At 35.5% G+C, this 14,497-nt stretch overlaps 1 protein-coding gene across 1 annotated transcript in view; it reads right to left on the bottom strand.

Annotated features, from left to right (window-relative positions):
• Nucleotides 1-14,497, bottom strand: part of PALLD (palladin, cytoskeletal associated protein) — a gene marked incomplete at both ends in the record, with an annotated part of 193,699 nt that overhangs the window by 99,382 nt on the left and 79,820 nt on the right. The window contains 2 exons of the mRNA XM_080343535.1: nt 9,429-9,765; nt 10,541-10,660. Coding sequence (XP_080199661.1) covers nt 9,429-9,765; nt 10,541-10,660 — 457 coding nt within the window. The remainder of the gene's footprint in view (nt 1-9,428; nt 9,766-10,540; nt 10,661-14,497) is intronic.

Here is a 14,497-nt window from a genome sequence, read left to right as displayed (position 1 = left end):
GCGTGTCAGCCACTCCTCCCAGCTTAGTGTCATCAGCAAACCTGCTGATAGTACACTCTATTCCCTCGTCTAAATCGTTAATGAATATATTGAATAATATTGGCCCCAGTACTGACCCCTGAGACACTCCACTAGATACTGGCCTCCAACTAGACTCCGCATCATTGACTACCACTCTCTGGCTTGTCTCTTTAAGCCAATTTGCAACCCACCTCACTACACTATTATCTAGACCACACCTCTTCAACTTAGCTGTGAGGATGCTGTGGGAGACTGTGTCAAAGGCTTTACTGAAGTCAAGGTAGACCACATCCACAGCTCTGCCATCATCCATCCACCTTGGTACATTCTCATAAAAGGCTATGAGGCTGGTCAAGCATGACTTACTCTTGGTAAAGCCATGCTGACTGCCCCTAAAATGAATCCTCAAGTTACATTTTTTGATATTTCTTGAAGGAAAGAATGACAAAGCAACTGCTAATCAGTCCTCATTTTTTTGCAGATTTCAAGACAAAGCCATTTAGCTTCCAAATTCCATTCAAACATAATCTTTTCGTTTGTGTCTATTTTCACCATTTGAATGATTTAAATACCTGCTGTTTACTCCAACAATTCAACACAATTCAAACAATAATTATGTTTTGCCTATCACGGGCTATTAAAGTGCCCATAATACTTCAGTGTTCATATTATCAAAAGGAACTTTATACCTCTGTATTTATTTACCCCGACTCTACCAAACCCATTTTCTGAACAAAATGAGTATTGGCAGAAATAGCTTTGGCCAGTACCTATCTCAATTTCCTGAACTAATCTTTCAATTTCTTGATGAATTTTATACTCAGCAAAGTATAATGATAAAATGTATTGTCAAAACCTGTATAAAATGTGCAAGCAGATTTTCCCAAAAGGCAAGTTGTATTTTCTCATATTAATCAACTTCCATGTGATGTCTTTGTTGAGTAAGGATTTCCAGTTTCCCATTTTGGATTAGAATACTAAGTGCTCTGTGCAGAGGGTTTTTTTTTTCATTTCTCAACAGACCTGAGTGCCAAAGGAAATAGCAGTGCAATATTCTGTACCATTAGTTAAAAGCTTTTAGCCTGAACCAGAAGGGACCTTTCTCTAGGAAGTCACTCAGAAGGCAAAGATGACAGACATGCTATACTTGCACTTTAAAATTTTGTGGGTTTCTGTTCTTCTTTCCTGTAAACTGACACAAAATTATGAACACCATCTGTCTCAGTTTTGAAGGTTCAGTATTTACCTGCTACAGCAAAGTGAACAGTCCTGGAAGAGGGATTTGTCTGCATTGAGGTAGAGAAAAACAAAGATAGTGGAAACAAAAATTAAGTCCCTTCTCAACTCCCTTCCTCCTCCTTCTCAGCAAAAAAGAGTGCTTTTCCATTCTCAAAGTTATGTGTAAATCGGATAATTAGGAGGTCAGGGTTGAAACAAGACCAAGGCAAATGCAGTTGCATGCCATTTTCAGTGTCAAATAAATATGGAGGAAATACAGATGGTCTGCAAGGATCAGCCTGCAGGGAAGCATTCAATCAACTTGTTTGAGAACTCAATCTTGTGATTCAAAGAGTCCTTGAACACTTCTACAGAAACTGTCTATTCAAGACCACACTGAAAAGCTCTCAGGAAATGCTGCATATTAGAAGAACTGAACTCTTTGATTTGATTTGCTTGATCATTTCCAAGTGTTTTATCTATCCAGTCATTTCAGTGAGAAGGAAAGAAGCAAAACTCAACAGAAATATTTTAAAAGTCAAAATGTTTCATTTCAATGCTTTTAGTTCACAACTATCGTAAGGCTACCAGAAGCTGGTTTTGCACACAAGATGGTACAACATTTTGTCCTGTATTTTCTGTTTGAAAGATGCATCATAAACTGCTGGCATTCTGATCTACTCAATCTTGTTACAGAAAATAAAAAAAACCACTCCCCCAACCTTTGCTATCTTTATTCTGTAACACTGTCTGGTTATTTGTGCATTTGTGCAACTCCATATTCTTCCAGCACCCACTGGAAAGGAAGAAGGTTCTTAGTACTTAGTCTGACCTTCTAGTTTCCATTTGTTTCTTAGGAAAAAAGCTGACTATTGGTACCTTGAGAGGAACTGGAGGTAACAGTTGGCAACAAAGTTATGAGAGAGGCAACAAAACTATGAATCAACAACCAAACAGGAAAAGAGGAAAGCAATCTGTTGGAGGCACTAAAGATATCTGCAAGCTCACAGCAAGTTTTTCACTAAAAACTTAAAATGCACAGACTCAAACCAGTGGCTGAACCTGTGTTCATTTCCTTCCATTACTCTGCTTATGCTGTTACCTGGATTACTTTTGTAAAAATAAAAACCTGAAAAAAACACATAAGTCCTGCATGCACATCCTGCTGGTGGCACAGACGCTGCTCCAGGGTTGGGAGGGTATACACCACAGATGTTTTATAACGGCTTCAAGGATATTTGACTTTTCCTGTTAAAATACTGCTTAGCTTGTATGTAAGCAGGATGCACAGTTACTTCTCTCCACCTACTAAGGTCAGAAAACATCAGTGCCAAAAGAAGAAAGAAAACCCTAAAAAATAAATTTCTCGCCTACCTCTAACCTTCCATGTTGTGGATTTCCATTGTTATGAAGAGATTCAGACCTCTATTGCTGCAGGTTTTAAAAGACTTAAAGTTCATTTACATATGCCCTTTAACACTATGTTACAAAAGCATCGATAAAAAGGAAATTTCTCAGCAATAACTGCCACTGGTTTTGGATCATGCTATTCCTTGGCCTGAAATAGGCAATTAAAGTGACTGAAAGCAGAATAATCACAAAAAAATGATTACTTATTTTTATTTACAATTTCAATTATTATCTGATCCTAGGTTTTCATTAAAGTCACCTTAGGAACTGGAAAAAAAGTGATAGCCTGAGCAGACTGCCTTTAGCAGCAGACCTACCAACACATCATTTCAACATTTGAGTTATTTGTGACTGTTTTGAGGAATATGAAAGATATTGTTGACACATTTTCAGAGGCTTTAAGTGACTAAATGAGGATTCATGAAAGCTGCTAGGACTAGAACTGCCTCAAAACTGAATTTTTGTTAATATGAACAATAATATCATTAATATGCAGCATCGGATCCATCTGATCAGTAGTTAACAGAATGGAAAGCTCTGTTTTGAGGTGGAACTGGAATAGTTTTATATCTCTTCAACTTCACGCAGTTCCATTAAAGCTGATATAACTTGGTACAATTCAATTAGGGCATTTTCACACAAGTATTTTTTTTTAATACACAACATACAGACTATTTAGTTTTCTCAGCAACACTGGGTTGTCTTTCTCCCAAGAAAAATGGTGCCTAAACTGTTTGTAGTTCTCTAGGAAGGAGCCATGCTTTTAGAAGTGTTCTGTTAGTCATAAAGATATAAATATAGAACAGCTTAAAGATTTGTAGGAAGATTTAGGATTCAGCATCATTATAATTTGAAGAAAAGAGAATGATATTTTTGACTGTAGTACTCTCACTGGGTCTCCTTGAACAATATTTTAATACGTAGTGGCCTCTCCACCTGCAACATCCTATTGCCTGTGTAATACTTCATCTCTCTCGTACCTGCAAACATCAATCTAATATACCAGAAAATGCTCAAAGGCTTTGCTCCACTGATCTATCTGTTTTGGTAAAAACTAAAAAACTCCCTTCATTCTTTAAAACAGTGAGATACAGAGCATGATAACTAAATGCAATTTTCAGTCTTTATTTCATAGCATTTCCTGTTTCCTTTCTTCCATCCCCCGGTGGTCTCAGAGTTTTTCACAGTGATCTAAGATCACTAAGGAAGTCAACTAATATCTTGGTTTAAACTAACCTAAGCTACTACGTTCAGTTCACAAGCTGAATACAATGCCACAAGGAATTAGAATAGTTTTTGTTCTTTCTAAGGATTTGCAACCTTTATGTTAAGAAAATAGCCTAAGAAAATGGAGGCAAACTCCTGTTTCTTAGTATATTATCTCATAAAGCCTCTTCTATTTTTATACACCATTTATTATTAGTAAATCATAAACCCAAGTCCTAGCACAACAAGTGCTTGTTGATCAGTAGCTACTGAAATGGAAATTCTACACAAAGTTTTCCTTGGCTTATCTCTAATCCTGTTAAAAAATACTGGTATGAAATAAGAGAGAGAAACAAAAGCACTACAAATGAACCATTCATATATTAATTGTGAAAACAGACTTAGAAAATGATCAGGACTTGTACTATAATCAAGTGATTGACTTCATGTGCAGTTATTCTGCTTAACATTTTAGCAAATGTTGTTAGCATTAGTTATTTCTTCTACAGTAGTAATTATGTTTACATCAAAGTTTTGTTTTGGGTAGACTTTATTAACAAGATAAGGATCCAAAGGTCCTTATCAACCTTGAAAGAACACAGCAGATGAAACTGAAGGGGAGGACCTGGATGGACCTTTGTTCATGACTGCAAAGTTACACATTTACTGTGATCACTAAAACCTAGGCAAAACAAGCATGTCACACTTTTCTTATGCAAATGAAGATTGTCTTGCTAATTTCTAAGTAAAGTGCAATGATGCTTAAAACTTTGAATTCTGTTTAGCCTTATGGAATATGGGACCCTCAATTACTTTAAGCCTTTTTTTCTATTAGAATGTATTACAGTGGATGCTAACCAGTGCCTTTTCTCTATAAGAGTACATATTTTAATGTGAATTTTCAAACTCGATAGAATTTTAAATTATTGCTTTTGATTTAAATTATTGTTTATGTAAGTTCACTTTTTTTGGTAATAGTCATGTTTTCTTCTTCTTTTCATATTTCTGTAATGTCGAAGTTGACACTTCACACATTTTTAGTGTAGTAAATCTTGAATATATACTGCACATAGTTCTGATTGACAGTCCTAATTCAAAACTAATAACACCTGCTTTTGTTTTTTTTTTTAACTTTTAAGTTTTGGAGACATGGAAAACTGACTAGGACATAGTTCATTGTTGTATCACATATAAGGAGGCTGAAATATCTTTCCCATAGTTGGGAAAGCCTCAGTTACTTTTTTGTTTCATACAAATAATGGCAGCAGATCTCTGCTCTGTGTGTCATTCAAACAATGCAAGAATGGTTTTCTATTTGGGCTTTTATCAGAAGATGCAATAACTTTAAACAACAACTTACATAAATCAGTGTTTAACATCCAAGTTGAGCATTTCTGTAGTCAGTCTTTTCTAACTTGGGCTGCTAAAGCAAATCACATTCATATATGCACTAGTGGAACTGGATGGAAAGGAGTTTTCCTACGTCACATCTTCTCATCATTTCCAGAATGCTGTTCTGCATAAGAATAAATGTGGAGTGTCTGAAACTCCAAGCACGAGTGCCCTCTGGGCTTCAGTGGCCTGGGCTCTCTTAGCCAGACTAAGGACGTATATCTGAATTTGTATATTCCAAGGCATTAATTATTGGATTGTTGGCTATTCTCACATGTTCTTTTTCTATCCAGCTCTTCCTAATATGAACAGTGACTTATTACTTGCATATATCAAATACGATTATTAAGAAAATAATAATTTCTTGCAGTATCTTTAAAACCCAACGCCTGGCAGGACACAGGCATCACAAACATCATAGCATGTATATGACTAGAAGTACAGTAAGTTCAATATTAAGCAAATTGCTAGCAGAAAGATCATGTTAAGAATAATTTCAGTAATGAGTGAAAAGTTGTGAAATGAACATTTTAATAAAGGATGTAAAAGATATTCTAGAAATGCTGAACTAGCATCTTTGCAAAAATATCTGAGATGTCAATTACAAAACAGAAAAAAATGTGAAAGAGAACTCAGCTGCTGAGGAATGGAGATTGAAGTGACAAATAATTCTGTTCAAAAAATAGTATCACTTTCATGACCAGTGTGAACACAAGTGTTTTTAGTTAAGGAAGTTCTATTGGCTCACACAGCAGTGACTTTGATGCATATCAACCAGATTAACTTATCTTAAGGAATAATTTTAATTATAATATCAGTTTTTCCATACTAATGTTACAAAAAATTGCTTGATATCTTTAAAATTATATTTATGCTTAATTTTCTCTGTGCATTATTCAAAAAACTAAGACTTTGAATACCTTTTAGAAAAACTAAAAATCTCAGAAAAAACAGGAAACAATGTAGCCACATCTGTTGAAGCAAATGCTATTTTATCAACAACTTCAGAAATGGCAAGAAATTATATCTTGCTGCTTTTCACTTTTAATGGTGGTTTGTTTTTTTTTTTTTCAGAATAAATACCCATCTTTCATTTTCACTGCAAAAAAAAAATTGTCAGAGAGAATTGGGTGACATGGATTTAAGGAATTCTGCCCATTCTGCCCATCCATCTTCTTCACAACATGTGTGATGTACGCCCACGAAGAATACTACTTCTCACAGTAATGTAAAGAAAAAATCAGGTGGATCATATTCCAGGGGCAGGTATTGCTGTGCTAACTTTAAAGATGTGTCACACATAGTACTTCCTACTGGCTTCTTTTGAGTTTAAGCTAATGGATTAGCTATAGAAAGGTGGTTATCAATACCTACAGTTGTTCTCTGTATCTGCAAGGGAGAAGCACGGAAGAGAATGACTCCTGCTGAGCTGATATTCTTTCTGATAGTTGTATGTAACAGGCTGGAATAACACTCCAACACAAAGAGGATAAAATCACAGCCATTTCAACAGAAGCTGTCTGGTCAGGAAATTCTGGGGCTATACCGTAGTCACGTTGAGTCTATGAGCCTTGAACTGATGTTGTTATACAAAGCCAGCTAACATCACATACGTAGGTACATCCAGTAACCACATGAACACCATACTGTTTTAACAGGCACATGTAAAAATCATAGTAATATTAAGACACTTGGATGGATGGAAGCTCTTCATTTGAAACTACGGACATTATACATAGTTCTGAAACCATGGACATTATATACAGTTCTGAAACCACAAACTGAGCCTTTCATAGGACTTTAAAAACACTTCTCAATCCTGAAAACAACTACAATAACTCTCTATCATGCCACCTCTTGTATTGGACAGAATTGTGATAAATCATTATTTACAGGTGTTGGTTACAGCTGCATTGCCAAGGTGCAAATGTATTTAATATTCCAAGAAGGTATTCAAGTCTCTCCTTCTTGTTAAACTAAAAATAATAATAATAAACCACCACCAAACCAAAACCAGCCCATCATTCCCAAACTCTTTGCAATTGCTTTCAGTGTTGGCTGAATAAAATATTTTCAGAGAAGTCACAGATAAACCTGTTAAGATAAACTTGAAAAGATTATTTGGGAAGTTTAAAATCAGCGTCAGTCTTCATCAAAACTAAAACTCACTAATCATATTCAGAAACTTCAAGCTTTCTACACATCAAACATTACTTTTAATGTTTAAAGAATTTTAAAAAAGAGGTTATAATAAACATGTTTACTATTATGTCATTGCTAATATATGCCACCTCTGTCATCAAATACTAATAACTCTATGGACAGATGCAACTCCCTAGATCTCTTCAAAAGTGATCAGTCTCATAGTTAAGATAGCTAATTTACTACTCAGCTAATTTTAATGCAATTATTTTGCTATCTTTGACTCAGGATGCAGTTTCCCACATGCTGAAAGCTGATTTCAAGTCTCTGCAGCCAGACATTTCTTTTCTTCCTCCTATTAGCACCTTTTCCCTTTTTTTGCCATCCCTATGCTTGGGCGCAAAACACTTTGATGATGAGAAGGCAGGATTTCCTTTTCTGACAACAGCATAGGCTTATGCTGACTTTGGCTAAACAAAACATGTATCTTGACTACCATCAAGATCAGTCTCTTGTGCACTGAGTGTTGTTAATGGCAAAATATAGCACTCAAGTTCAATTGCACTAGGGATTCCAAGGTCATCAATTTGGAAATCAGCAACCAAAAGGATTCTTGTAATAGCATCCCTCTCACATCATTGTATACAATGTTAATATCTGTTTATATGTAGATTCTATGTTTAAAAACAAAACAAATTTTGCACAAGTACCAGTGAACATTATACAATGGGAAGTCTATTACACACTTCTTATACCTTGCTTCAGGGAAAGAAAGCTCTGGGATGAAATTTGCTTTTTACTGCTCTGCTGAAGCCACTGTCTCCTTTTTTCACAAATGGGTCTTGCAATAGATGTGCTGGAAACCCAACTCATGCTGCACCATGTATCATCTGCAAGTTGCCATCCTCAGCAACCTTCTTCCCGTACATGCAATCATCACCATATATGCTATTCTGCCACCACTCTGTCATTCTACTTCTTCCATTCCTCCTTCTCTTCTACATTTGTCAGAGACTGCTTAGATTGACAAAGACACAGAAAAAGTGGCACATGCAGAAAGGGAACCCTGTTGGCTTGCTGCCTCAAGCACGTGGTTTTGTGTGCTTAAAATGAGTACATGATTGCTACAAGAACAGCTTTTTTATATTTTACAAGTTATCTTGTGAAAACATGTAATGAGGCAAATGACCTTGCTAAGCTTAAAGACTATATTTCATGCTACTTCTTAAATGCATTTTTATAATTAATAACAACTTCTGATAATTGATGCAAATGAAATAAAATAGCATTTTAGTTCCTTCATCAGGCTCCAAAAAATTCTTAAGGGCGATGGAAAAGAGAACTCTGCACAACGCTAAAAATCAAACTATAAGCTACTAGTCAGCATAAGATCACTCTTTCATAAGTAAGGTATCATCATTAACATAAGGTAAAAAAAATGATACTATGATTTTTGCCACTTTATTTCTTTCTTCTTGGTTGTTTTTTTTTTTCCATTTTCAGATTTTTAGTTATAAAAGAACCATTATAATCTGTCTGACAGAAGAATGAGTTACATGTTTTACATAAACCTAATGTAAGAAATAATATAACCAGTACACACATGAATATCCACTAATTACACAAAACCAAGAACATTCAGAAAAAAGATAGCTAGCCAGTGTTGAAACAGGAATAGCATGCAAGAATCTGAGGCCACTACAACATTTAGATACAGTGATTAAGAATAAAAAGCACAGAGGAACAGCCACTATCACTTATTTATTTTTTGTGACTTTATCTTAAATCTTTCTATAGAATTTGGTGCATATATTGTGTAGTTCTCTTTGGTGTAGTATCATCAGAAAGAACACAGTTCTTTTATTCAGCTCTTTGAGGCATAAATTACCACAGTAAGAAGATTATTCAAGAAATAGGCACAGGCATTGTCCACTATTTGTCTAGCACTAAATTGCTCCAGGTGAAGTTTTGCTTTCAACAAATAACAAGTTTATAAGAAACAAACACTGGTCCCCCCAAAAAAATTAAAAAATACTCACAGCTTTGGTTTGGCAAGCACAGGTGGTGGCTCCTTAGTGGGTGAAAGCAAGGCAGCTGGAGGTGGAATGGATTTATCACCATTTGGCTTGTGCTTAATCATTCCATTTACTCCATGAATGGGATGGATGCCATTTGTTTTTTCCTCAGATGAATTGAGCTGTAGTTGAAGGGCTGTCGGACCAGATTGCAACTCGTTTGCTTGGTGGGTTTCTGTATGTTTCTTAGGAGGAAGCTCAAGAGAGCTAATTTCAACTGGAGGAAGCGGTGGGAAATGATTGAAATCATCACTGTTGGATTCTCTTGTCAGTGATTCATGACTAGAGCTTTCTGAGTTGGCTGAAATAAATCAAAAACAACATCTCTCCAACAAGTCATAGAGAAAGTACATGATACTGTATTTTCACTTCGTTAAAGGTGAGACCTCTTCGGTTCCGTGCAGATATTTTTCCAGACCTCCCTACTGATAATTTATGCTGAATTTGATACATGACTGGCTATTCACTTTCTGACTCTGCCGCATGCAAAAGGCACAATAGGGAACCTTACGGATCCATCTAACTCTTTTTCAGAAATTCAGCCACTAACTGAAATTGGTAAGTAGTATGGGACGACAACCTCTGAAACAGCATTTCCTCTTGCTGGAGTCTCAGCATCATTAAAAAAAAAAATCATCATTTAAAAATGCTGAAGGATGCATGGCAATGGCAGCTGGTTAAGTACATTCCACAACAATATATATGTAAACATATAACAAATCTAAACATACCACGTCACACTTATTTATTTTACAAAAGGCACATGCCACCTTTGGTAGCATAATTTAATCTGCTTTCATTTTGCCTCTGCTGCCATCTAGTCTCAGAACCCCACTGCTTAAAAATCTGCCAGGCTTGTGGAAGACACTTAAATGTATTTTACATGAACAAAAAATACTATACTAGGAAATGAGCCAATAAAAACGTTCAATTTGCTATATATGAATGTTCTGAGGTTGACAAACCCCTTGTCTTACAGCAGCTCTTTTCTACAAGGGAAACAGATGATAATTTCACAGGTAAATTATTTATCTAAGATCTATGATTAAAATTTCCTCTTTCCCTTCATCACATACCTGAGCAGACAGTTAGCTGTGCACTGCTTGTTACTGAACCGTGTTCATTTGTTGCTGTGCATGTGAAAAGGCCTGAATCTTCAGGAAAAGTTTCTGCAATTACAAGGGTACATATCTCTTCTGGAAATAAACAGAAAAATAAACTGCATCATAGACTATTAAAGTACCATGTAATGCTTTTGCATTGACACCAGAAGTGCTCCTCATGCAAAGCAATGTTGGGAGAACTGCAGAAAAGCTTCTTCTAAGATAAATGACTTTACTAAAAATCACTTTGTATCTAAAACAAGCAAATTCACCAAGCTAAGTTTTGAAAAAGGGGCCTGTCTTCAACAGTGATTTTGCAGTCACAAGTCTGTGCAGTCATTTTACACACCCAATATCTTCATTTTTTATGGAGGATAGCACTTCATCAAATGGACATATTAATTTCCATACACAATTAATACTTGCAAGCTCTTTTTGGGCCTCTAAATAAACCACATCATTCCTTCTTTCCCTGAATTTTTATATGTTTAATGCCATATTTCAGATCAAAATCCCAGTAAAACCAGAATGTATTTTGTCATCTCTTCCAATTAACTTTTCTGTATAAACTGACCAGAATTAAAAAATCTGGATGCATAAACATTCCTCTTATGCAGAGTTTGGGAAGATAATTTCTCCCTCTGTTTGCACACCAGTGAGAATGGATAAATTAAAAATACAGGACGAACCATCAACCCCAGAAACTCTTCAAAATGCTGTGACACAGACATATTCTGTGGCTGTTTGAAATCTGTTCATTCTACTTTCATGTGCCATAGTGTATGCTTTGATTATTACAGAGCCTCAGTCAGAAAAGTTGTATGAAGGCTGGACCGTTGGTATTTCAGATGGGGTAATGTCTTCTAACTTAATTCCATCCATTTATAATCAGCACGTTCAATTATCTACACATAAATTTTCCGGATTCTTCAAAGAAGTCACTTTATCTCTACTTGTAACGGCATCCTAATATTTTTAAAAGTTCACAATATAGCCAATCTAAATAATTTTAGTATTTATGCAACATACCTAGATAATTTTAGACCTGGGCAATGTTACATTGTAGGTTTCCTTAATTAATTAGGAGTTTCTTTTGATTTTCCTTACTGTCTAGTCTCAAAAACAAATCAGGGAAGTTTTATAGAATCCAGTTTCATGGGAAATTAAAAAAAAAAGAAAAAGGATATTTTGCATTTTGGACAATTACACAAAATATTGCTAATAAAAACAACCTGAAAAGTTAGGAAAAATACTTCCAACTCCAACAGCTTTCACAAGAAAGTTATTCTTTAGAAGAGGTTCAGTAACGTAAGCTTCACATCTTTTAGTTCAAAGAAGAAAAACATTTTCTAACAGTTCAGTTTTTTTTTCTTTCCTAATTTTCATTGTGGAACGGCAGATCACTGTCTCATTTAGTCAGTTAACAAAAAAAGTTAGGGAATTTTTCCAATTGTAAACAACAATGTATCAAAAAACTTTCTGTACTGGAAATGGGCTAAAAATGAATGACTAACCAAAGATTTGGCACAGAGCTGCTTTTCAGACAGAAGAACATGCTTGGTGTTTTTCTTTTTTTTTTTTTTTTGGCAACACAAACCAGTTATTCTGTGTAGCTGCAAGAGGCACGTCTGGTAATACTGTAGCACGTTGGATCTTATCTGACCCAGATGAAGATTAATGACTCATGAAAGGTCTTATCAGGAAAGTAATAGGTAACACAAGCTCGTTTTTGAACTACTGAGATCAGCTTTTTTTGGAGTCTTGGTGTGTCATGAGCAGTCAGAGCTATATTGTTAAACACATGTGTGTACTCCCGGATTGAACTGACTCTGGGGATGCAACCTGATCCATACAGCACACTAGTTTCCTGCTCATTTAACAGCAGAATTTTGAAAGCTGGGTATTTCAGGACTGCGAAATAAAAATCACTCCCACCATGCTGAGAACTGCTTTTTGAAGCAGGGCAAAGGTACTACAAAATAAAACATCCAGCAGAATTCCTATTTTCCAAACAGCAGAGTGAATTAATGCATAACGTTCTTCCAGGTTTTAAAGTATGTAAAAGGGTCACATGAGAAGAGCTGATCTTCACTCTTCAGTGATAAAAAAATTCTAATGGATTCTACGATGATGTAGTTTGTTTACTGAAGCAATACATTTGAAAATTATACATTACATGGTAAACTGCAGTAAATCCTTGTAAAAGAAATTAGTAATGAAAATAATCAGAGTTTAAATTACTCAGTCTTCTGAGCTGGATGAGCAAACTACAACACATTCGTGATCAATCATGAAAAAAACTGGCTAAACTGAAAACATAAAAGTTCCTAAGAACTAATCAAAAGGTAGCTCAGGCTAAAAGCGTGTGTAACACATTGCCATTGCCTTTATTTGTTTTGGTCTCCCCAAACCAAGAATTACTGGCCTCTAGGTCCTTCCTAAAAGTCTTACTATTATGGAAAGCATAGAAATAAAATACTAATTTGACAAAAGAAATATTCTTTTAAGATTTTCATAACACAAACTGCTCCGGGTATTTTTCTAGCTTTATATCTTGACTTATGTAATTATTTTTCTTTCTGTTACTGTGCTAAGTAGAATCTGATGATTTGAAGTAAATGATGTCTGTTCTACTTCCCGGCAATCATCAGCTGACAAATATTTTCATCACAAAAATGTGTTCCAGAAAGCAGCTCTGAAATGCTGTTCTCAGGGCCTTAAAACATATTTAACACTTGACTAAATGAATACAAAAGCATTCTGTTCACTGAAACATGTAAAATGCTTAGGCATGCAAGTACTTGACTATTTTGTCAGTTATTTAGAAAGAAAGATTACATTTTACAGAGTAATCCTTTCCCTTTGTGGTTCTTGAGTCTATTAGAAAGAATGATTTTGGGTAAAACAGAAACTCTTTCATTTTAACAAATTTCATCACTGCTAATATGTTTACTTCAGAATGTTTCTGTATATCACATTAAAAGTAGAGCAGTTTTATATCTGCACCTTCATCTACAAATGTGATCATTAGCTGCCTCCACTATAATGCATATAGAGTCTTGGGAAATGAGTATGGTCTATTTTAACAGTTGTTCATTATGATGCAATGAACAGAAATATTTCTATAGATGTAGGTTTGAAGCCGTAAGTTTCCTGCTACACAAAGAGAGCGAGTAGTCACAGTCGCGATTTCCTGGTGAAGTCCCAAAAGATGCAACCTTGCCATCTTGTAGACAACTTGTCTCTTATTCTCCCTCGTGTTCCCCCAGCCATCAGATACTCAACAACAGTTTAATGGCAAAGCAGTATGCCCATCAGGTAACAACTTCTCATTCAGGTAACTGTACATGTTACATATAAAGAGAATTGGAAGTATAAAAGTAGAGAATAACTGAATATGCAGGGCAGCATAACAGATGGTAGTGTTGCTGACCTACAGATAACTTGCAAGAACACAATGAAAAAAGTATTTAGTTTACCTGTTTCTGTTTCACCTTTACCTAGTCAGGCAGTAGTTCTGGCTTATTTAACAGCTTTTATGCCACTCAAGAAATGAAGAGACAAGTTTTTAAAAGTTATACAGAACTGTGTTTGAAGATATCTCAAACAGCACTTAGAAAATACCGAGAAGAAAACTGAACAATAGCAAATGTGATTCTGGGAAATATAATGCAGTTTTAGGGCACAGAATCTAGGTTACAGCATATGTAATCAATACCTGACAAGGCTGCTATCTAGGCAGTTCAGGTACAATAGACAACAACTTTGCTATTGCAGCATGGACTTCAGTCCTTAAAAACAGTTTTCAGGTTTGAGAAGAAATTAAATCATTTATGACAGTCAAGGAAAAGTTTATGCTAAAGCTTACACTAAGGCAGTTATGATGCTGTAGATGCCTAAGCCAGCTAGTTTGAAGTTGTCAGGTTTATG

The sequence above is a fragment of the Nesoenas mayeri genome (assembly GCF_963082525.1).
Source record: "Nesoenas mayeri genome assembly, chromosome: 4".
Classification (NCBI taxonomy): domain Eukaryota; kingdom Metazoa; phylum Chordata; class Aves; order Columbiformes; family Columbidae; genus Nesoenas; species Nesoenas mayeri.
The sequence above is the reverse complement of the archived record's forward strand: the minus strand, read 5'-3'. Positions and strand labels throughout refer to the sequence as shown.